The sequence below is a fragment of the Zootermopsis nevadensis genome, unplaced genomic scaffold, assembly GCF_977971745.1.
Source record: "Zootermopsis nevadensis isolate Lab colony 2312 unplaced genomic scaffold, Znev_1.0 Znev_ptg000006l, whole genome shotgun sequence".
Taxonomy (NCBI): Eukaryota; Metazoa; Arthropoda; class Insecta; order Blattodea; family Termopsidae; genus Zootermopsis; species Zootermopsis nevadensis.
Window position 1 is genome coordinate 799,663 of NW_028259138.1, and position 25,594 is coordinate 825,256.

At 36.5% G+C, this 25,594-nt stretch overlaps 2 protein-coding genes across 5 annotated transcripts in view; one reads left to right on the plus strand and one right to left on the minus strand.

Annotated features, from left to right (window-relative positions):
* LOC110828142 (uncharacterized) overlaps positions 1-25,594 on the plus strand; it is a 266,276-nt gene that overhangs the window by 225,133 nt on the left and 15,549 nt on the right. Inside the window, exon 7 of one of the 2 annotated variants that reach the window (XM_087343443.1) lies at positions 14,591-14,691. The exons of the other annotated variant lie outside the window; for it this stretch is intronic. Coding sequence (XP_087199569.1) covers positions 14,591-14,651 — 61 coding nt within the window. The 3' untranslated portion in view covers positions 14,652-14,691. The remainder of the gene's footprint in view (positions 1-14,590; positions 14,692-25,594) is intronic. 2 annotated transcript variants of the gene reach the window in all.
* Positions 1-25,594, minus strand: part of LOC110827939 (uncharacterized) — a 343,471-nt gene that overhangs the window by 32,358 nt on the left and 285,519 nt on the right. The window lies entirely within an intron of this gene.

Below are 25,594 nucleotides of genomic sequence, written 5' to 3' on the forward strand. Positions count from 1 at the left end.
GGTAAATTTCATGTCTTGAATCCATACATACAGGGCAGTTTAATAAACCGATGCATTTACAAATGGTAAAAAGGCAGAAGAAAACTATTTACTGAATTATTTAACCACGAAATAATCAAGCGATCGGGAATAGGGCCTTTTGTAGAAGCCATGACTTGGGGAACAATGCAGACATGGAAATGACGTAAAATATTTTATGATCCCCTTCTCTTCGTCTTCATCTTTCGCCTCATATTTTCCATGTGCTCTTTATTTTACGTTTCCTCCTTCATTAACGTACAAAATATAAATACAGTACAACCCCGCTATAACGCGGGTTGCGGGGGACAGGGGTAAACCAGCGTTATAGAGAAACCTCGTTATCACGGAAGTGCATTGGAGAAATCGGTACAAGTACTGGACGTACTGTACGGTACGTACAGTATTGATAGACTATCGCCATTTAAGAGTATACATACTTTGCCAACCGGTATTTCCAAGAACTACCCAAAACGATGGCTATTATAAAATAAACATCCTGTTTATAGTAGGTCTGTTAGAACAAATTAGTTCAGTACACTTCCCTAAGTTATGAGTCATAGTACAACGTACAGTATATAAATAAAGGCTTCTGAATAAAAGTACAGTATACACAAAAATTATCGCCACTTCGTAGGTAATGTAACGGATAATTGACGCACGTCTTTTGCACTATAGGGGACATGAGGTACCCGCGTTATATCCGGAACCGTGGTATAGCGAACCGCGTTATAGAGGGGTTGAACTATACCTGGGTGTGACAAAAACATTCCTCTTCCGCACACTTGTGTGTTCAAGGTCTGAAAGTCGCTACAGGCATTAAATAATCTATGTTGATGACGGATTTCTGTGATCTTACAGTTTGTGTACATACAAACGTTTCGGAGAAATATACTGTCTCCATCTTTAACCCTAAAGATGGAGACAATATTTCCCATCGAAATGTTTGTATCTGTCTACAAGTTCACACGGCATTACAACCCAGACACATTCGTCGCCTTAAGAACCACAGATTCATTACTCCAGTCCGTAAAGAGAGGAAGGAAACAGAATTAAAATAAATGTGTGAAAAACCATTGATGAAAAATAGTGGACGGACAAAAAGTTTAGAGTCCGGTGATGATTTTGTGACAAACATCATCTTTACTAGCTTGCGACGGACATGACACGTAAAACGAAACAAACATACAAATTTTGAATTGAGAAATATCTTGGAATAGTAATAGAGGCGGATGATATCAAAATGGATGAGGGCACACAAAGCTCTCAACTCGCCAGACAGTTAATTATTAAGAGCGTCACCTTACACACAGTCAATTTTATCTAGAGGATCGCCCGGGAAGTTGTCTGAATTCAAAACGAAGGAACAGCATGCACCTCGGCCAAGTTCAGCTTTTGTCAGCATTGAGGGCAGGCTATCTGCTCTCTCCCCATCCATTCACACATTACAGTAAGAAACACAGGTAATTTAAAGTTACTAAACTATGAAGGAAACGTTGCTAAACGTCTACCAGACTACACTGCGCAACAACCCAGAAGACAGCCATCTCCAGACTCACCGCCGTGAAAACCCCAAATCCTACTTAAAAATAAAGACTGCCAACAGATATTTGTCTTACACGTGGCTCATTTGGTTCAGGTTCCTTGTGTCTTGTTTCAACGAATTTTGGGGTGGATGTTACATAGGTCTGCAGGTCTCTGTAACCTTAATTTGCCATAATTTTATTAATCAGTACTCTGTTCTGTCTTTGCTCAGAAGTAGTTAATGTTGCTGCTAATGATAAAAACGAAATTGGTAATTTTTTATTATTATTATTATCCCATCTATTCGCCACTTTATAGGGTATTTACTTCCATGTACCCGAGACAAACCTTGTCCCTAAGGTACGTATAGTGCAGCAGATATTTCCGAAATACATTTTGTTTTTAATACATGTTACATGTATTATATAGTTTTAGTGTTAGAGATGACTACATATTTTACGACAGCGTCTTTTGAATGATGTATGAAGATACTAAAATGGCAGTTTTCTGAAGTTCCCTGATGCGTTCGCCCGGGATGTTAGCCAAATATTTTCTAAGTGGCTTGGAGACAGTTCAAATTACTTCTATAATTATTGGGATTACTTTTGCTTTCACCTTCCACATTCGCTGTATTTCAAAGAGAAGGTCCTTGTATTTAATTATTACTAGGTGGATTATTGGTTTTTATTTATATTTCTTCATTTATTTTGCTTTGTGTTTACTATTATTTCTTTTTTGGGTTTCCCTGTTTTTGGCTGTTATATTTAATACTGTACATGTATAAGTTTAAATAATCTCTTTTTGTAGTATTTTTCTTTATTATTTCATTATTATTGTATGTATTATCAGTGTTTGCCTGTTATTGGCTTCTTGCTGTTGGCAAATACGTAAGTAAATTAATTGAATTGAATTGAATTATTATTATTTCATGTTTTCTGTTACACCGAAAAAGGTCTTTGTTCTGTTATAGCTTCGAGTTTCTGCCTCTATCAAAATTACATTTTTATTCTTGTTTACAATGGACTGTTCTCTCCAGACCTTTATAAGCTTCCATTGCATTCTGATCTCGTAGTCGTGTTTCTCTACTGCCGAGTACGTCTCAAGACTTTGTCACAGAATTCCGGTTCCCAGCATCTACCGTATAAGACAGTATTTTGAACCCCCTGCAGCGTGTTTTCCGTTGAGCTCTCTGTCCATAAAGAAAACAAATCCCCCAAATAGAAGTACTGGAACTGACATCGCTTTTGTAATTCTAACTTTCGATCCGGAACGGACAGTTTGTAAGATCTTAGCCTGTAGTTCCATGTACTGTCCTCCTCAGTGTTAAGCTCTCTGCGGTCTGTATTTCTGCAGCTGTATCCAGTTCGCATTAAGAGCAAACGCTATAGTATCGTATCATTAAGGATTCTATTTTATGAAGGTGAAAGTTCTCTAGAAGCACTGAAAGTTAAGCAACCTAGCACAAACAAAGGTAACTAGAATCACAACACAGAATAAAGTGCGGAAAGCTAACACAGACACAGACTCTGCGTGGTTTTAACGTGCACTGAGGCTCCCAGCGTTTGTCCATCTTACCTCAACTGCCTGATTATTTCTTCATGAAATTTCTTAATCAGGCCAATTAAGTCCTGGAACACCAATTCCATAATACAGGATCTTTCTTCAGAACTAATAATCGCTCAGCAAATCAAAAGATTTTTGTCGTTTAAGGAATTCGAGTAGCCTACCACTGCACTCTAACTTGAGCCAGATTAATTTAATCCACACCACATACTTTTATGATACATTTTAATATTATCATCGTATGTTATGCCTAGGTCTCCATCGTGTTCTACTTCTTTTAAGTTTTCTGATTAACATTATTTATCACATCCGAAAACGTGCTACATGTCCGTCTCTCTCACGTTCCTTAAACTGAACATCCTAATATTTGGTAAAGACTTCAGTAATACTAGGATACTGCATGATAAAAAAGCATTTCACAGCCTTCCCCTTCAAAATAAGACTTCTATTTTCACTGAATATTTGTAGCAAAATAAAGCAGAAAACAAATCATTCGTTACAATTTCGCTCAATCGAGTAACAAAGTGACTTGCGTTGATTCCTGTTAGTTTATTTGTCTGCACACATTCGACTCAATGGGCAAAGGAAAAACACATGTTAAGAACCGGTCAGCCGTGAGTTACGGAGATCGGAAAGGCCGACCGGCGCCAGGCGCTAAGTCATAAGCCAAAGAACGTTTATTTTGGTCGAATTAGTTTCTTACGTGTTAACTGCGTAAAATTACATTATTTGTTAATTAAACTACAAACACACTGCTAACACTTATCCAGCAGGAAGAATCCAACTCATGAAGACTGTGGTTTCAGCTGAAGACGACATTGGTTGATAATTCTGCACGAGTTGTTAACAGTATTTCATAACGTTGTCTATGGCGGCTTGCAAATTTCCAGGAATACATCTACTGATAGATTTAGTCAACGGTATTACGTGACGTCACTGTACAATCGGCTTTCAACTGTTTAAACACCAATTTTTTAAGTTTTAAAGTATCTCACAAAAATGCCATTCTTGTTCGATTCTGTAAGCCTAATGTACAATATTCTTTTTTACAATTTTAAGGTTTTCAGTATTATGAAGAAGGGATTATTTATCGAATATCAAATCCACCTTTTCTTGACCTTTGGTGTCTTAGGAAAACGTAAATGTTTAGTCATTTATCTCTCTGAGCTGTTTGCGCCATGTTCGACAATTAAATACCCCAAGAATTCCAAACCCTACTGTTTGTTCTTCTTTTCGACATGCAGAGTTTTGGAGTAATATTTTATTACTTATTCCACTTTCATCGATATCACGAGAATGAAGACTGCCAAAACTCGAAGTAACACAAAATCAGATTCGTAGCGAACCAATTTAAGGAATTTATTTAGAACTAAAATATGAATGTCTGGTCAGAGAACACTGTGTAATGGATTACATTACTTTTCTTCTTGGGTTTTAGATTCTAGCACCATCTTATGCCCGGGCACCCGTACGAAATTAAACTTTGCGTTCGTAAGCATGTTTCACGTCTAAACGAAACTAATATATATGTATCAAATTTAGTAGGCCTATTTGAAATTCATATTAAAAATTTGTTAGCCGTTACGTTTCGCTCCGTTGTAAATAATTTTACATGAAAGCCAAAACAAACTTTATAGACTTAAAAAACTTTTCTCAGAATTCTTTCATATTACATCTTTGGGTACATAAAATATAATATAGCTGTCAAGATGCTAACAAATCTGTATATTAAATAACAATGAATTTCGCAATTTATACAGCTTGCGTACTACTTTTCAGGACAGTAACATGTATGAGACTACGGTGGACTGGACACAAAGCTAGGAAGCAGGCGAAAAGAATGCATACAGAATTTTGGTGAGGAAATTCCTTAAGAAACGTCAGCTTGAAATAGTTTAAAGGATACTGGAGGATAACACTAAGACTGATCTCAGGGAGGCCTGTCGTGATGGAATCTGACAGAACTGAGTGTGCAGTATGTAGAGTGGAGAGTTTTTTGTATCAGCGGTAATGAACTGTCGGATTATTTAAGTGTTTGCTTGTATTGTAATGTTTTGTGATATTGTGCATATTTAACGAAATGCTTATATTTACATATAGTGAGAATTTATCTGTAAGGCCAACACTTAAAGATTTTTTTCGTTTAAATCTGAAATATATAAATGTAAACTCCAAAGGAAAATGTAAATACTTTGTTCTGAAACCAGTTAAGCAAGTTAGATCACCTCAATTGTGCGTGTACGGGAACGACCTCGAACCCAGCAGAGCGAAACTAATGTTTGTGGATATACAGAACTATGCCCATTACGATGTAATAATCCCGAGATAATTACAGACCACTAATCTCTGCATGTTCAGACACTAATATCGAGCATAATGAATTCATGCAAAATCCAGCTTTTTTCCAGCTCGAATGATACAAATTATTGTAATTGAAATTTGCACTCCAAAGTACGAGAGGGCTACACACACATTTCCCAAGTGCTTTTTTACGATATTTTGGATTTTATTAATAAGCACCACATCCTTCCTAGGATATTTTGAGGCAAGTATCTTGCCTTGCCTCTCATCAAATATTAACTACATGCAACGTAATGTTTATGAGATATGCGTACACATTTTACGTCTCATATACTGATATATGATCGATGTAGAGAAACATTACAGCTATCGAATAACTTTTCGTTTGTAGGCTTTCTATATCATGTTGAATTAATACCCAGTGAGCAATATCGGAGATAAAACTTGCGGACTGACACAGCGACCATCATGCTTTCACTTTATTTGTGTAGTTTACGTCCTTGTGCCTTTTATGCATGAAACCCCACTAATCATGGCACATGCAGATAGAACGCTGAATACCAAGAATCCTATGAATACCTTTAAGCAAACCAGGAAATGTAAGCATGGAAAATATGGTGCTTTCCACAGGAGTTTGACAGTTAGGGACTCCCCAAGAGTTTTCGTGAGCGGCTACCCGATTAGGATTCAATATCTATCACTTCAGCGCTTACAAACGAATGTAGGCCTTTACATTAGAGGTAATTAATGTCTGGTTTTAAATCAAATTTGAATTTGTAGAGAAATTTTATTAAAACTCCCCCTATATCAAATTTCATAAAAAATTTGTTTGGTGGTATTCACAGACACATTAAGATATACTTCGCTGTGACGTACAACATTTCGACACTAAACGGATCAACTTTAATAGGCCTAATATTATCTACTAGCGAGTCACAAAATACTGACAGAAACGCGTACGGAAGTGGCCTTCGCTTTTATGATTATGACTTACCAGAAATCCCATTGTAAACTGAACGGGCGTACTTAAATATCTCCCCCGTCGGACACAATGTTATATTTGGTGCTTACATTCTTGGCAATGGTTAGAAACTCAATTTTCATAAAAACTGGACCTATAAATACAGGGCTTAATCACACGTGCACTGGGCTCACTGCAACCGAAAGCATGTGAACCGTTACAGAACCTCAGGGTTGTAGGGCGGAATAGCATTGCGCATGCGTACTGTGGAATGACTGACGTCACCACGCTTCTAGTTACAGCAAGCCCCGTAATGCTGCGTTCACCATTGCAGTTATTCCGCCAGTATCTTGGCCTTATCTTTTAAAACGTTGACTAAAGTCGTGTCACATTAAAGTAACAACTTTTGAGTTATTTCAGCGGCCCTGTTTTACCATCACTATCTTAAGATGATATAGTTGCGTCATATTGTGAAATTTAATTAATTATTCGGTTTTTAGAGACACAATAGAAAAATATCATATACAGCAAACATTTAAACAAAACATTTGCCTAAACGATAATAATATTTACCTTAATAACCCCATCTTTAACGCCCTTCAGAAGCTTGACCCCACCCCCAACAAACACCTTTCACTTACCTTCCCTACAAGCAACCGCGATCAGTAGTGAGCCACATCTGTTCAGATACGTTAGTGCTTCCAGACACATTAAGATGTATCTACACTCTCATCTTTGGTATGTTCAATTTTACTTTCCAATATATTATTTTGTTTCTATATTCTTTCATATTCTTTCATATTCATTAATATTTCTTTAAATCATTTGTATTACAGACCGATGTAGAACATCAAAAAACATTCACTCCAAAACATTCACTCCAATATAAAAATGAATCTGGAAGTGAACATCACCAAAAAGTTGCATATCAGAAATTGTAATTAAGTTTTAAGTTTATAATTTTAACTTTTACACCTGAAGATGGTTTATATAGAAACCGAAACATGTTGTAAAAAGATGTTCCAATTGTAAATCGATTGTTCGATGAGGAACATAAAATGATATTTTAATTATCTTAATTGTAAATTTAAATATGAATTGTGATTAGACGGACAAAAACCGAATAATCACTATCTTAATAAAATGAATTTGTATTTAACTCCAAACTTCATAGTTTCTTCTGCGTTCTACAGCACAAGAATCTCTTGTCGAAATGTTTCCTTATATCAGTCATTTTCGATACCGATTAAAGAACATAAATCCACAAGAAAATTTGTAAATAAAGAGAAATTTAAGGAAAGTGTCGTCAGATAAGTGACGCAAAGCCTATTGAGATGTTCGGCAACGTTTATCATGACGGAAAATGTCATAAATGTGGGAATTTTGCATTGTAAATGGATCCATTATTGTAATTAGACATATATAAACGCCCTGCACGTTTATAGTCATAAATTAACACAGTCGTAAACCGGAGACTAACTGCAGTCATATTCACATACACGTCTATATGCACAGCCTGTAATTTGATTAAAGCTGGGAAAAGTTTTGCACCTCTTGACCGGAAAGTCGCATATCCGATTATATTTTATACATCGTACAAATACGTTCATGATATCATGATTTCCGGCCATGCTCTGGAATTAATGAAATTAAATCAAATCCCTCCTGTTAATGTGAGATATTAACGTCGCATGAATGAACCCACCATCGCCTTGATTGCCACTAGCCGTTATTGTGCATCAGCACACGCAGAATATGTGATGACAAATCATTCACGTTTTCAACATAGGGTTGCACAGTATTATATTTTAGGGTACAAAATCAAGAGTCTAACAACTCGTCCCAGAATTGTCACTGAATAGGAGACAAGTTTTCACATGAACAAGAAATAATTTGTTGTTATGGACCCGTTTGGACAGTCGTTGTTATTATAATGTAGTGCAGTCCAGTTCACATCTTGTAACATTGTCTCATTTATGGTTTTGTGGCATATCGTAACACTTTTATCGCATAATCCTTTTGTAACGATTTTCTCGTTCTACCCTCTATACCAGTTTCAAAACACTTTACAGCCACCATATTTTTAACAATTTTAGGATAAAGATTTCTGTCTTCTGGGTTATTGCGCTGTGTAGTATGGTCGATGTTAACCAACGTTTCAGAGGTCATACTGCCTCTGTCATCAGAGCGATGAGTATGAAGATTTCTGTCTTCTGGGTTGTTGCGCTGTGTAGTCTGGTCGATGTTAACCAACGTTTCATCGCCCTGGTGACGAAGGCAGTACGACCTCTGAAACGTTGGTTAACATCGACCAGACTACACAGCGCAATAACCCAGAAGACAGAAATCTTCATACTCACCGCTGTGAGAACCTCAAGTCTTACAATTTTAGGATACATTTATTTTTATCTTTTTAAGTATTTTGAAATTTTACCTTCTATGCTACCATCGGACTAGCATACTGTAACACCTTTTAACACACAGTTCTTATGTAAGAATTCTCCTTTTTTATTTTCAGTACTAATGTCAGTCCCTTTACAGTGAGGCATGCACGTCAATCTAATTTTACAACTTGTCGGGTAATAAATTTGAAAACTAAATTTCATACAGGAGCAAATCAACGACACGTCTTTAAACCCATATACGAGGTGCGATCGGAAGGTTTCCAGACTGCGCGTATAAAAACCCGTACACTTATCTCAGGTATTAAATTCATCCATCACCCTCGAAGTAGTTCCCCTGGGAGTGAACACAACGATCCCAGCGCCGCTGCCAAGCCTGGAAGCATCCCTGGAAATCTTTCTTTGTCAGCCTGCCAAGCACCATCTGCGATTCTGCCTGAATCTCTTGCCAAAGACTCGCCAAAACGGCCACGGAAACCTATGAAATGCTAAAGCAAGCATTTGGGGAGTCCGCAATGGGTCGTGCACAAACTTTTGTGTGGCATTCACGTTTTAAAAATGGCCGAACCTCTGTCGATGATGACGAGCGTTCTGGACGACCATCTTCGAGCACAACGCCCGAAAATGTTACGAAGATTCGGCAGGCCATTCACGAAGATCGACGTCGTACCATCAACGACTTGTGCGACATTGTTGGGATAGGCTATGGGACCTGTCAGCTGGTTCTAAAGGTCGGAAGCGGCCGTCAAAGTGGCGCAACCACAACTGGCTGCTGCATCATGACAACGCGCCAGCGCACACCGCCCTCAAAGTTCGGCAGTTTTTGGCCTCAAACACCATGGCCGTCATCCCGCACCCTCCTCATTCGCCGGATTTAGCTCCGTGTGACTTCTTCCTCTTCCCAAAGATGAAAATTCATCTAAAGGGAAGGAGATTTGAGACGATAGAAGAGATTCAGGCAGAATCGCAGATGGTGCTTGACAGGCTGACAAAGAAAGATTTCCAGGGATGCTTCCAGGCTTGGCAGCGGCGCTGGGATTGTTGTGTTTACTCCCAATGGAACTACTTCGAGGGTGATGGATGAATTTAATACCTGAGATAAGTGTACGGGTTTTTTATATATATATATATATATATACGCGCAGTCTGGAAACGTTCCGATCGCACCTCGTACACCCAACCCCTACACGTCGAAGACAAAGAAACAGGCCCAATAACCTTGTAAATCAGCATTAAAGTTTTAGTTTGCCCATCAGTCTTATTACTGACCTCGTAACAGCTATTCTTCCACTGATATATAATTCACTTCTATCTCAGAAACTGCACAGTTTTCCATAATGTATGTCAAGGTTTTTTGGCCTCTATTCCATAAATTGTAGTTAACATCGTATTACATAGATCTACACTCTATTTTAGAGAAGTCGGGGAAAAAACGCTACTTCGCTGTATAACTTGGGAATACGGACGACAGCCATGTCGAATATTTGGTGTTAACCAAGGTTTCCACAAAAACACTGCAGTTAGTGATTTATTCGTTTCTCTTCAGTGACTCAATTTAAGTAAAACTGGGCCTATAAATTTTTTGTCGTGCCACTTGGTAGGTATGATTAAATTACCTTTCCGTTATAAATATTGATAGGAAATTGCCGACGATTTGAATTACATCATATTACCTCATCCCACAATTATTAATTTCAAATATTAATTATGCATGATTACGACGTCCCTTTAACACCCATAAGCAGAGGTATTATGTAGGCCTATGGTTAATAAACGTGTCTAAATGTGTTATTAGCACTAATTAAAAAAAATTGATATTATTCGTGCAGTTATTTTACTGGACAGTGAATTATAAAAGACCGTATCTAATGCTGTATTTGAATACTTGTGTACACTTAATGAGTATGAATAAATAAGGATTTCTGATAAATTATCATAATCTCTTTTAATTTACTGAACTACATTAGTACCTTATAAAATGACCTATGTTAAATTTTAAAAACACACCTGGGAACTGCATACGAATGTGGTGAGTTCGTGATAAAAGACAAGATAGGGCAGTATCGCGTGTGATCCTTCTTGAATATATCGCGACATCTTACTTGGAATCATTAGTCAGTCTGGTCTACATTTATTTGATGTCTGAGATCAATAACAAAAATCTGTTAAACCAATTATCAGCAGTTTTATCTAACTATTCGTGGATTTTCAACAACAGAAAATATATGTTAAAAATAGAAATAAAATCTTTACACAGAATTCCGAAAGCGTTTTCGGCCAACAGAAACGGTGATCGGGAACGAGTACGATGTTGTACGACCACGCCTTTGAAAGTTAACGCAGTCCTCATATCCGGAAAAGTAAATGTTTTGTGTTCAGACTTACGAAATCTGAGAAATTACGCTATTCGTGTTATCGTAGCAACAAAATGTAGAGTGATAAGACGTAAAATCGTTTTCCACCGCAGGGTGTAAACGTATAGCTTAAGTGTACGTCACATGCTGAGGAGGTGATCACGAACGAGTGAAACGTATTTTTTCTTTAAACTCTTTGATTCTAGTCTGTAAGTAGCAAATAATGCAAACTATGATATGGTGACACCTATGGTGGGGTCTGGCGGAGTCTGCGTCTGGAGGGAGTCTGGATTCTGACGGTCGGATTTGAGTTCCTGAGTTTGACAGAAATCTGACTCCAGTAGTCGTGAAGATGTTTTCACATTTAATTTAGTTTTAAAATGAGTTTTATAAATGTTTAACCTTCAGTTTTATTTGCAGAGATAATAATATTGCAACATATTTTATTACTGATCAACACAAATAATATATTTCGCGTTAACTTCGACTAGCTAATGTTTCAAACAAAATTTATGGAACTTTAAGACACCTGTGTGTTTCATATTACGTACAGTTTCTTTTTCTGACCAGTTGAAGAGAAAATCTGTCTTACAATTTCAGTATAATGTTAGGTATGATTTATCTTTTCCTGAAACGAACTGAAATAAAATTCACTCGTCAGCCAGCATTTTGTTTTAACACCAATAATCAAAATTCCATGTTTGGTACTGAAAACAAAACATTCGTACAGACAGACAGACATATGCACTGGGTGGATAAAAGTTGTATAAAAACGCTCTGAAATGCTTAAGTGACAGCACAATACTGTCTGCATCTGTCTGTCTGTAAACACCGGCTTATTATTTGGCTCATTTCCGTAGGAATAATTTTACTCCGTCCCATTTCATTTGCTACTTCCGTCTCCCTTACTCTATTCGCCGTGTGTGTGTATCCTTTGGCAGATTTTGCTACCGAATTCCCTCCAAGGCAAGTTGTTGGAAAATTTAATTTTCCAACAGTCACGCAGACCTCAGATTATGGGAAAAAACTCTCCCATTTCAAATATGTTTTCTGCTCGATTCTGCTTACAAATGAATACAGAAATTTAAACTTCATCAGGCATTGTTTACCTGCAAAACGCTGAGCCAGCACACGTGTCTAGTGTTGACAGCACTACAAAGGTTCTCTCTAATGATAAAGTTTCACATGCCTACAGCTGATGAAATTATTTATTGTTGTCATAAAGCTCGGATGTTCATCATCGTGATTATAATGACTTACCCCACAGATGCAAATTGATGACAAACAGACCTACTTATTTTCTAATTGAGAAATATATTCTGTGGGTGTCTGCCATATATGAAATTTCTACGACTGCACACTCTTTAACATTCCATGATCTGAGCATTACAGCTGCGCCATCTTGGAAAGTAGGCCTACAGGTTATTATTTATTCAGTATTTATTTATTTTTGAATACATCTTTGATTTCGAGGCAAGAAGAAGGAATCGTGTATTGGGTGTTTAAAATGTGAAAATATTTTTGTCCGTGTTAGACTAATTATAATATTTCATGCTTTCGGCGACATAATTAATTGGTAAAGCGTCTGTTTCTTTTGCGCGTGCCCCAGAGTTATGTCAGAGCCCATAACTGTTTACACTATTAAGCAATGTACATTTTAAATAGCAAAGGCAGAACTGAAAGTAAAGGTAGATACTATTTTCTAAAATTTAACATAGACGGGTTATTTAGCGTCCAAGAAGATATTAAGATGACTGTACAAAGCGAACTAAAAGAATGCAGAATCTTATTTCACCTTCTGTCATCAGCTCCACTTATCCCATATAGTCCACTTTTCTTTTTCGTTTACTTACAAAGACAAGACAAGGCTTTTTGCACAGGTAAGAAGAGAGGTAGTGCATCATAAATTTATTAACAAAATATCTCTGAGTCAATATGAATAATACGTTTGTATAGGCTGAGATACAAAATGGTTGTGACGACAGGTGGAGGGTTGTCAATATCGTGAACTAACGTGTGAAACAAAAAACTAAACATTATTTATATTAACTTACAGCGAGATATTGTGAAGAAATTTGGTACGAAACGATGCGAAGCTTCGCCACATGCTTCAGGTACTTAAACAATGTGTATCCTTCAATTGGAATGTAAACTGAGATTACTGAAGAATTAATGGAAGTCGGTCTGCAGTCTTCCATTTGGATTCTCGGCCGCTGAAGTGCATGGGCGGTCTGTCGGTTCGCTGTATCTGCGCCTTAACGAAGATAAACACTAAATTTGAATTGAAGATGGCTGTCTTCTGGCATGTTGTCCGTGTAGTCGGGTAGATATTAACAGACGGTTAATATGTACCAGACTACACGACGCAACACCAAAGTAAACAACCATCTTCATGTTCGTCGATGTGAGAACTTGAAATCTCAGTATCACGTAGTTCTTCAGAAATAAGTTATGAAAACATGTTTTTCCTTAAAAATAGTCGACAATTAGCACATCGGCATTAACAATTACACGTTTAATTTCTCTGTTTAATTCCACTGTAGTATATCGTCTTAAGTTGTTAGATATAATATCAATTTTTTGTGTCGCTGTAAAGATAAATGTTACCACAGAAAATGTTTCTTATAAAATTTATATTTACAGCTAATTTTATTAGCTTTATCCAGCCCAAGTTCCACATGCTTAAACCAAACGTTCTATTACTTGAACAACATTAGACGGGAAGCTAATTATTGATTAGAAACGACAGCCATGTTGTTTCATAAAAAAATTACACTAAAGTTGTGTTTCTTTTAAACAGCTTGAAGGCTACCATGCAATATCTGAAGACCTAGCATTGCTTCCATCTCAAATTCGAAAGGCTGATGTTATTAACGGTAAATGATACTCGTAATTAAGTACATAGAGCGAGTAACACGTATAGAACACATATTTGTCATTGCCCAGTGTACGAGGTACATTTGATGTACATGACCTTTCGGGAGTTAACTCGTCGCAACAAATATAGGCCCACCTCAGACAATGGACGATTTCCGACATTGTTTTTCTAGAATACGTTAAACATTGTCACAAACTTTATAGGATATAAATACGTAATTGCATGATATTCATACTAAATTTCACACAATGTCAGTAAATTGGTTCTGTGATTTTTTGAGGAAGAAACATTGGCAAACGAACATACATTTGAACACATTGAGGCAGTAAGTTTGCCATTCTTTATAAAATATAAAAGAAGAATAAAATATACTAATTTTACGAACATTACATGCAACAACTATTCGAATATTTTTATATGTAGCATATTTAATAAAATCTAAGGAAACAATTTATGTTTCAAAGAAGGAAACATTCTATGTTTCTGCCATAAATGAATATCGTGAATCTTTCCTGAGATTTAAAATAGAATAGAACAAATGTATTCTCAGTGTTGGGACTGGCGTAACTGAAATGCCTGCCTGTTGCAGGAGGAAAACTGGCATCCCGGCAATGCGTGAAGATGCCATCCCGGGCGGCAATTTAGTATAAAACTCCGGCAGCTAGAAGTTAATTAAGGGGACACTGAAATGTAAGTTATGCATAGACTATAGCTTCATTACAGAATTAATATACTCTAAAACCCTACAAAGGTGAAGGCAAAATTGTCCCTCTATCAACACAAAATCATATTTATATAAAAAAGATATCACAGAACGTAATCCTTTGAAGTACGAAGGTCGCCTAAATAATATTTATTATCCAGTTCCTATAGTAAATAAAACACAAAACGTTTCGATTACAGAAATTAATTGGTTACAGCTATTAGATATATAATCGTTATTTATCCCGAGAACCATACAAAACCAACATTTACTGTTAACAAAATACAGAGATGAGAGTCAAAGACGGTGATACTAGTTCATACCGCAGGCTTTGAAGGATTAATCGAATTCATCAAAATAAAATAGTAATACTAAAAATCTGTTGTAGAATCTTAGGTCCTCACGGCAGTGAGTCTGAAGACGGCGGTCTTCTGGGTTGTTGCGCCGTGTAGTATGGTACATGTTTACCGACGTTGCCCCTGATGATGGATGCAGTTAGGATCTCTTTACGTCGGTAAACGTCTGCCAGCCTATATGGTGCAAGAATCCAGAAGACAACCATCTTCAAATATCTGTATCACACAGCCTAAGATATATAATTTTTACATATAATGTTACTTTGCAATAAATTTAAATAAATTCAACAAAATATTTATGTTATTATTAGAGGAAGTAGCTTTGCTTATGAATAGGCCTAAATATGTTTATCAGCAGTAGACTGTTCACAGCGAGTGACTTCAAGTTCAAATACAGATGCAAATACGGAGGCGAGATGGGAATATTTTGAATAAGTAATCGTGAACAGTGGATAAGCAGACGGTTACCCATGTTCGGGTTCGATGTAGGCTTAACAGTTTTAATATTAAAGTGTTTAACACTGCGAAGTTATTACAAGATAATGATAAGTTGTTGGATTAATTTATTGGATAGAAGGTGAATGGAACTGGTTCAGTATCGTATCTATTGGCGGTCTTTGCTGTTATAAACACCTATCATTTTGGGTTTACTAAAACAGTTAAATTTAATAAATCTGTTCAAACGATCAGCCACGTTGACACAGAACCCAGTGTTTTGGGCTCTGTCAGTGTCTAAACAGGGGATGTCAGAGATGGCGGCAGCGTTATAAATTGTTTACTTCTGCTTTGGGCTGACGTAGCTGATAGTTTCTTTCTGCCACAATCATTCTGAACAATATCAAGACAAAGCAAAATAAAACAATTTTTATCTGTAAAAGTATTAAATTAATATCAGGATCGTAAACGAATTTATAGTCGCAAACATTTGATCTGAGAAATACGTCCAGCTCTTTAATTTTAGTTTCTACTACTTTGGAGAAATGTTACAACCCAGATGTGACTTGTGGATTATAGCGGACCAAAAAGCGTTGAATTAAAATTAGCCGACGACTTTATGTTCAACCTCTCGTAAAGTTTTATACAAAGTTAAGTAGGCTTGGCGACGACGCGTCCAATGACATCACTTCCGCCACAGCGACAGGTGCCACTGGCAGCCCTCTACAGGCGCTCTTGTGCAGTCTATTATTATCGGGACGGCGTTTTGTTTCAGTGACTGACCCTGCAAATCACACGTCATCGCTGTAGAGGACGATTAAAACACGTCTCGAAGACAAATCCTTTCTCGTTGTCCTGACAGATTAAATACACGAAAAACTAAAAATAATAATATGTAAGTTTTCATTCAGGAGGAAAATTGATGTAGACTACCGACCGACAGAAAAAAAAGACATTCTAGTTATAAAGGCTTTGTGTGGTTTGCGTTAATCATCTACAGCACCATACAAGTCACAAAAGGCCTTCGGGACTCGCCAGGCTGTACTAAAAGTATTTCAGAAACTTTTTTATAATAATTTTGGAATTTGAAGATTTCTGTCTTCTGGGTTGATGCGCTGTGTTGTTCATCGCCCTGATGACGGAGGCAGTATGACCTATGAAACGTTGGTAAACATCTACCAGACTACACAGCGCAACAACCCAGAAGACAGAAATCTTCATACTTACCGCTGTGTAAACCTCAAATCATACATTTTGGAATTTAATTTGTAACCACCTTGGCAAAATTAAAAACATTTTAATACACAGGTTTACCATTATTAATGGACAATAGGGAGGATATCCTAAGTTCAATGACAGAAGTAGGGAATTGAACCTAATGATGGCCACATAGATTCGAAATCTGTTGTTCAAGTGAACAGTGTGTAGAAAAAGGGACGTGCAGAAAACCTAAGAGTCAACACAAAACATCGGGAAGCTACCCTACAGACATGACGATGTTTGTTACAACCTTCGTGGATTTTAAGATACAAAACTACAAAAAGAAATCTCGGACGAAAAACAAGGAAAGAACCGGGCGAAATTCTGTAAAGCCATGGTACTATTGATGCTATTATTTGGTAGTGAAGCACGTACAGTTGAAGGGGAAGACATGACAAGTAATCGGGAGGTAAGAAAGCTAGATTCTAAGGTCGGTCAAGTGATGTACCATGATGGATAAGAGTGGGATTAGAGGTATTTTCAATAGAAAAGAAAATAATACAAAATCCCATGGCTAGAATATTTTCTGAAAATAAGCCCTGGAAAAATATCAAAGTAAGCATATACCTAAATGTATATACCAAACGGAAATCCAGATTTGTGTGGGCTGCATAAGAAACGGGAAGCTGAACCCGAAACAGTCCCTGGACGGAAGATGATGATATTTAAATGTATATAGCCCGCTGCAAGTGGCAATGAAGCAAAGTCAAGATTCTCAACCATATTCTTCCCTATACGTATAAAATTACGTTTGCTGTACGAGCCAAATCTCAAACTTACTGTAGGGCCAGGGTATGAAAATGTGTTGTTGGAGCAGGGATCGTGGTGTGGTGTAGCAATGGTAGAATAACGGAAGGGAAAAACCAAAAACTCGGAGAACAGCCTTCTTCAGTGACAGCCACTTCATCCACCACAAATATAATGTGTTAATTAAAAACATATCATGATGACTCGATCAATTTCGTAGGTATGTTTTGGTTTCGGACTCTGTTAGGTTTGAGTTTTCTAATGTGATTTTTAACGAAATGTTTGCTCATCATTGCACTATAAAATTATGCTCTAGCCATAATAGCACTGACACTTTTAAGTTCTTGTGGACTGATGTAATTTTTTTGTGTTGATGATGGCATTTCTGTCCAAATAATCTCATGAAGAAGGGCTCTGACCTTTAACAAACATTGTACCCCAGTTCTTATTGGGAATTATTTTTCGGGATCAAAAGTTCTTTAGCGTCAACCTGAGTGATCAGACCCAGCTACTTCAGAAGTTAATATTCACAGGTATTTCAAAATGTTTATATTTATAGACATAAAGTGTGTTTATGACAAATTTATGTTCGTTTCTAGCTGCATGGCTTCAATAATTTTTTCATAACATAGCGATGTGACCTAAATTGTACAACCTCCACGGTCTGTGCTGTTGTAGAGTAGAGTATTGATGTTAATTTATTGTGGGTTTATATATTGTTTAACTTGTTAACATGCAGCGCAGTTCCGGTTGCAGTGATCAAATATTGCTAAGTGTGTGTGGAGGCTTTATGATTCCATGGAATATTTTTACGTGTAGATACTGAATGTAACTGACGAAAAGTATGTTCAGACCAAAATAATTGAACATAAATTCCCTTTAATATATTCTTTGCATAAAAGTAAATTATAATGCTGTTAATTTTAGCTCCTTGTCAGTTCTTTATAAGATAATCCGCTACAGTTTATGTTATATACACGACTACTTCAGATCTGCACCATCCACGTCACACTTTTTTTGTTTTAAAATCTGCTATTGTAAGACATTGATCCCGAAGATGGACACAGACTGTATTACATGTTGGCTACATTTTAAGAAAGTCTAAAAAAAGATATGCAGAAAATTAATCTGTTTGAGCTGAGTATCAGATGTTGTGTTCTGAACATCGAAACAGTAAAAGGGAATTAAAAATAACATTTCTCGCGGAACCACACAACATATTTAGGAAAGTAGAATGTACTAAGCAAATTACACAATTCCAACACAAAGATTGTTAAGAAAACATAACTCGTTAATAAAGTACTGAAAATACTGGTTATTAAGACGATCAAGCCTTTCAAATTCGAAAGTCATTCGAATAATACTTAAAAATTCAGTTCATACCTCATACAAAACACTAAGCTTCATCGTTACGAAGACAAGCTGTTTAATGCTGATTAGGGAAATAAACGTTCTTTATTATCAAAATCGTTTTTACCCATGAATACTGTCTGTGGGCAAAATTCAAAGTTAATGAATGCGCCTTGATGCTACGAAAAGCGCCAGAGAATTTTTCTACCATTAAAGCAATTGGAATATACATTCGTAGTTGCCACTGAGGTTTAAAAGGTTTAGGCTTGTTACATACCGAGGACCATGGTAATCCGGCCACAAAATACGCGTATAACAATCCCAAGCCAACCGCAGTTCTGCTAGCCACACATTTCAAGTATCCGCGGTTTTCTATGTATATCCTGTTTTCCGAACCGCGGTATATGGTTTAAAGTATTCGGGATCTGAAATTAGTGTACACGCTGAAACATTCGATGGCATCTAAACTTATTGGCGCCAGGGCTGGATTGACTTCTCAGACAAGTTTTCAAGATTATCTTTAGAATGCGTGTTTTTAACACGTTTTTATGATTCTACGTTTAATGTTGTAAAACCTACATAAGCGCATATCTTTGTGTGTCGTCAACGGACACGCAATCTACGAGTATAATAGTTAAGTTTCATAAGTGCTGTCTATGGTTACTATTCCTTTCAAAAACCCGGATTCTTATAAGGCACTAGTATTGCCATCCGCTATGTTTCTCAGGAAATATATTCTGCGGTTGGCGAGGGTTTACTGTATTTATGTAGGATCTTCCTGTGGGACACTGCACGGTGTGTGGCGACCAGGACTCGTTGAACTGTACTGTAAAGAAGGCCCTGTTTAAATACGTTGTAATTTGTAGCGTAACCGTAGAGTTTTCAGTTAGAAGTTTGGACAATGACAGAAGTGAATATAAAGAGGAATGAGGCTAGTTTCACACAAACTAAGCATGATGGCGCTGGCACAATACACACATTCAAATATGTAAACAGCGTGAAAGTTTTCATATAACTTTAACTATACATTGTGGCTTGCTATCATGGTGGCGCTGCGCTGTCTCGTGTGAAAGTTCTAAAAATTGTTACTGAAATTACTTTTCTGTGATCAATACTATGAGTTACATTCCGAGGTTACAGATAAAGTGTCGACAGAAGTAAGGAATTACAGATTATATATAGATTTCAAAGCACTAGAAGGTGTAAGGAAATTTGTTCCAAATAGACATTTAAATCATGATTCACAAGGGAAAAGGAATGTTAACATGCATAAAAGGGCTGTCTGGCACGAGAAGGTCCCAGCGAAATTAAAGGTGTGGTAAAGAAAGAAAAACATTATCATATAGAATAACTAAAAGATGGCTTTAATTGGGAACGGAACAAGTCTCTGTATCTGACCCACACTGACGACTATGGTGATAACGGAATAAAAAAATCATCTGCGACCGACCGTTGAAACATCTCACAGCGACAGGACAGATGAAGCAACCACAGTGTACAGTACCACAAATCTAACTCAAGTTTAAAGCGAACTTGAATAAATACACGCAGAAATGAATTATTTTAATGTTAACTAATTCCACAGAGCATAATTTTCAGAAGCTAAGAGTCGTTTAGCTAGTCAACATATTCTTTGCCTTTTGTGGTAATCTAAGGTTCATTGCCTATTCAGATGAATCTACTGCAATGCGTAAACCATCCTATCGTTCACCCCTTGGTCTTACAAATTCCTTGCTTCAGGTTTTCCGACTAACATTCTGTATTAATTTCTCATCTATTCCATACGATCTATATGTTGTACCCATCTCATCCTTATTTATTCATCATAATATTTGGCGAGGAGTAAGTTCATGGAACAAAATTGCCTCGTTATTGTCAGTTCTCTTTATTTAAGTAACCACAGTTCGTGGCTTCTAGTCTTACTTTTCCTAACTACAGTAAAGACCAGATTAATTAATTCCAGAGAAATGTCAGAACAGCTAATCCCAACTGTCAGATCTCAACTCACCCACGAGTACTGTTTCATTACGTACAGTGTATTTAACTGCTACGTCTATAAATTTTAAATTTAACTGGAAGTCAATTTAGCAGTTGAATACCTCAGTTTACACTCTTTGATGTGCTGATACAAATGAATACTTCTGTTCTTTGCTACATAAATTCCTGCACAGATATTATCAGAGAAGTAACACATAGGCCTGCATATCCTATCAGCTCATTTCGTGGCACCTGGCCAGTTACCGAACGAGTATCATTGAGATTATTAGCGATGTTATTCATTCTAATCAAAGGTATTCCGGGACAGCATACGCTACGACCAATTCCTTCCTAACCCGTGCCTACTTCATAATACGCCGCCGATGTTTCAAGTATATGGACCTATAACGGATACAGTTGAAGAATTAAGTGAGGATGACTATCTTCTGGGTTGTTGCACCGTGCAGTCAGGTAGATATTTGCCGAACTTTTAGATGTTCTTGCCGCCTCCATCATCGGAGTGATGCCTGACTCACATTTATTTGTCCTACATATACTATTAACAGCCCTTATTTGAACCAGGGCCACATTTAGAGTCTGAAAACCGATCTTCAAATCACGTGTGACCTGACATACTAATTAAAAAAACAATAGTTATTTTTTAGACGTTGGTATGACACAGATGGTCAAGAACAACACTGAAGATAGACGTCTTTAAACTCGCCGCCGTGAGAACGAGAAATCTCACCAAGACTTCATTAATCGAATTCCGATATGGACGCCGACAATCGTTACTGGTGTGATTTCATCCAGGAAAGTGTTGGGATATTGACCTACAATAGGTCACGACAGCTTTATTCCATACCGTTTCTGTCTCACAAGCGTCCTATTGTTCGGAATTTTACAACGTACCTTCAATCGATAAAAATATGTTAATTACCCACAAATTTATAAAGTTTAAATTTAGAATATGACTGTTTCTGGGTTGTAGCGCCGTGTAGACTGGTAGAAGTTCGCTGGCATTTTAGAGGTCCCTGCTGCCTCCATATTCATCGTCCTGTGCTATAAACCAGAAGACAGGCATCGCCCTGAAAATCTCAAAGTTTGCTACGTTTAAATTTGGCTCTCAAAGCAGAAGGTCTGTGATTTTCCTCAGGTCTTTTATTGGATACGAATTATTTCTGTGTCGTATTTAAATTAAGAATTTAAAGCAGGGGTGGCCAACCCGCGGCCCGCGGGCCGCATGTGGCCCGCCTTGAACATTTTTCCGGCCCGCGAGATTCATCACACTTTTACAAAATATATTTATTTTATAATGACCAAAGTAGTGAAAACCAATGTATTAAAAAAATACATTATTTGTGCATCCATATATTCAAAAATTATCTGTCGAAATTATGAGAAAAAATTAACTTTGATTTTAAAATAATATTCTTGCGAATATATGACAGATATTGCCTGTTTTATTCATGAGTTTACAGTTATGAGTTCGCAGAATAATTAAACTATATTCTGCGAACTCATGATGCGCGTGCATCTTGGAACATCTAATATAACAGGTTCTATGTTTCACTCTTAAGTGCCGTCAGTGACGCAGTGACCATACCTAGATACGCACAGTTGATTGTTGATAGCAGAGCAGAGCAGACTCTCAGTTTCAAGTGAAAATTTGCTTTTTGGTTTCGTTTTGTGTGCTGTGACTAATCGATAAAATAGAATCCAACAACAAAACTAGCAATCGCTCCAAAAGAGAGGATTTAATTATAATCCACTGTTTGATTCATCAACAAAATTTATGTGCCCAAGTATTATCGATGGATCATGTTATGCAAGTAGTTATAAAAACAGTGAATTACATCCGATCACATGCACTTCCGCATCGACAATTTAAGGAGTTCCTGAAAGAATTAGATTCTGAATATGGTGACGTTGTATACTTCAGTCAAGTCAGATGGTTAAGTCGTGGAAGATGTTTACAGCGGTTTTATGAGTTACGAGAAGAAATTGACTTGTTTATGAATGACAAGCAAAGACCTGTACCAGAATTAAGAAATGATGAGTGGTTATTGGATTTATGCTTTTTAGTGGATATTGTCGAAAAACTTAATCAATTAAATATATCATTGCAAGGAAAAGATAACCTTATAATCGATACATTTAATCACATAAAGCATTTCAGAAGAAATTGTTGTTATTTGAATCGCAATTGAAAAGTAATAACGCTCACCACTTTCCATTGTTGAAAGAATTTAAGAAATCAAAATGTAACAATTACATCAAATATGCAAAAGAAATAAGAAAACTTACAGCTGCTTTTGAAAGCCGATTCAGTAATTTAGAGTTAGACAAATACAACAAAATTTTTGAAATATATTCATCTCCCTTTCATGTTAAAATCGAGTCGGCCCCAGAATATCTCCAAATGGAACTGGTTGACTTACAGTGCAATATTGAATTAAAACACATTTTTGAAACATCAGAATCAAAAATAGATTTTTATAACACTTACGTCACTAAAGAGAAATTTTCCAATTTGAGAAATCTGGCACAAAAAGTTGTTAGCGCTTTTGGTTCAACTTACACCTGCGAATCGTTTTTTTCGAAAATGGAATTGACCAAACACAAAACACGCTCAAACATAACGGACGCTAACCTGCAACACCAATTACGATGTGCAAATACCCAAATTGAGATAGATTTGCAAAAGCTAAGTGAAAGAGTGGAGAAACAAATATCGCACTAGTAAAATAAATATTTTTTAATGATTTCATTATTTTTATTTCATTCATATTTATATATTTTTTATATTTAATTTTTAGTGCTATATATTTCTTTACAATGTACGCTTAGTATCATTATTATTATATTATCTATGTTTACATGTAAGAATAATAGTAAACACAATAATAATAACTCATTATGTTTCAATTTTTCACTCCAAAAAAATGTCTATAGTGTATCTAAATCTAATATGGGGATATATAATTTTATATGTGGCCCGCGGAGTTATGATGCATTTCCAAAGTGGCTCGAAAGATCATTTGGGTTGGCCACCCCTGATTTAAAGTAACGTGGAGATTATGTATGTCGGCAAATTTACGTGTAACAATACACGCAATTTAATGTTCTAATACAACATCTAATTTAATATTATCTTGCTGAAAGTTGCTGAATTAAGATTTTACGTGGAATAAATACGTACCAGGAATTAGAAGACAGATAATTATATACAAAATTAGGTTATAAATCGTAAGGTATTCGACATTCTGACAGAATTAGATGTAAACTAAAGAATGATATTAAAGTTGATCCTAGGTAGACTGGGTGTGAATTTGTTAACTGGTTTCAACTAAACCAGTAAATATGCTGTGGTGACATTTCATTAACATTGTTGAATGTCTGGTTTCAATACAATATGGGCTTCTGAAGAATCCATTGTACGATATTGTGCTGTGTGTTACAGTTGGGTTTCTTGGTGGAAACTTATAAACTGTGTGAAAGAGCCCTCGATTTAAAGTCGCTGTGCACTGGACTGCACTAAAATCGATACGGACCATGAAACTTTTCCTACACAAAGATTTCAAGTAGCTTACAGACGCGAAATCTCATTATTCATTTACAATGGAGTAGAAATGAGAAACGAATAGACTACTGATGAATTATGCTTACTTAGTTATTTTGTATCCCTACGGACAACATATGAACATAGGAAATTTCCTCCACCTACTTTAAACTTGAGGAAATCGAAAGCAGGCTACTTTTATAACTTTGTGAATACAAAGAAGTTCTTCAACCATTTATAAAATATCTTTTCCTTCAACGGTGTAGTAAAGAAAACAGATCTGTTCGTTTCTCGAAACAAACTGTCTTGATCTTAGCTGACTCGTATTTTTTCTTTGTCCTACATAAATGGTTAACAACCTTTCTTGCAAGAGAAACAGCTTTAAAGGCTGAAAATCGGTCTTCAAGCGATACAAAATCTAACTAATTTCTACGAGAGTTGAATAAATACCCGTGACTTCTGTGACCTCGAAAGTCACGTGTTGTATTACTAGCAGATCGAAAAACGTCGTGCATGTTCTGATTTGATATAAACTTAAAGGATAATATTTTATAACACTAAATGAAATAAAATAATAACGTAACAAATAAATAAATAACTATATTACAAAGAACGAACAATGGAAATCAAGAAACACATGTGAGAAGTATAGAATGATCGATTGGTCGAATGGAAAGTCATGTTTGCAGCGCTCACAATTTTGTGAAAACACCGCGTATCGATAAACCATAAGAACGTATTAAATCAGAACATTATGTATAGTCATTTAACGACGCTGTCTTTATTTATAACATAAACGAAAATCTTACGTAGTACAAGAAAGTCACGCATTATTCAGGGCTTTTTTTACATGTGGTCATGGAAATTCTTGCATACGTTTTTCATTAACTAACTAACTAGATGGTTTACGGAACCCGAAGGTTCATCACCGAACTAACCACAGCTTTCCACCGGACCTTGTCCTCGGCCAAAAAAATCCATTCTCCTTCTATCTCCCACAGATCCCGCCTAAGATTATCTTCGCATTTAAAGTTTCGCATATATGTTATAAATAAATAATTACGGGCCCTACAAACCATCTGATAATTTGTGGGCACCCGTTACTAAAGCAGTGTTTTCTATGCGTTCTCTATCAGAGTTTTTCAGGAGGTAATCCACAGTTCTCTGTCAGTCCTCGAATTTTAGATGGCGTTAGGCACGCAT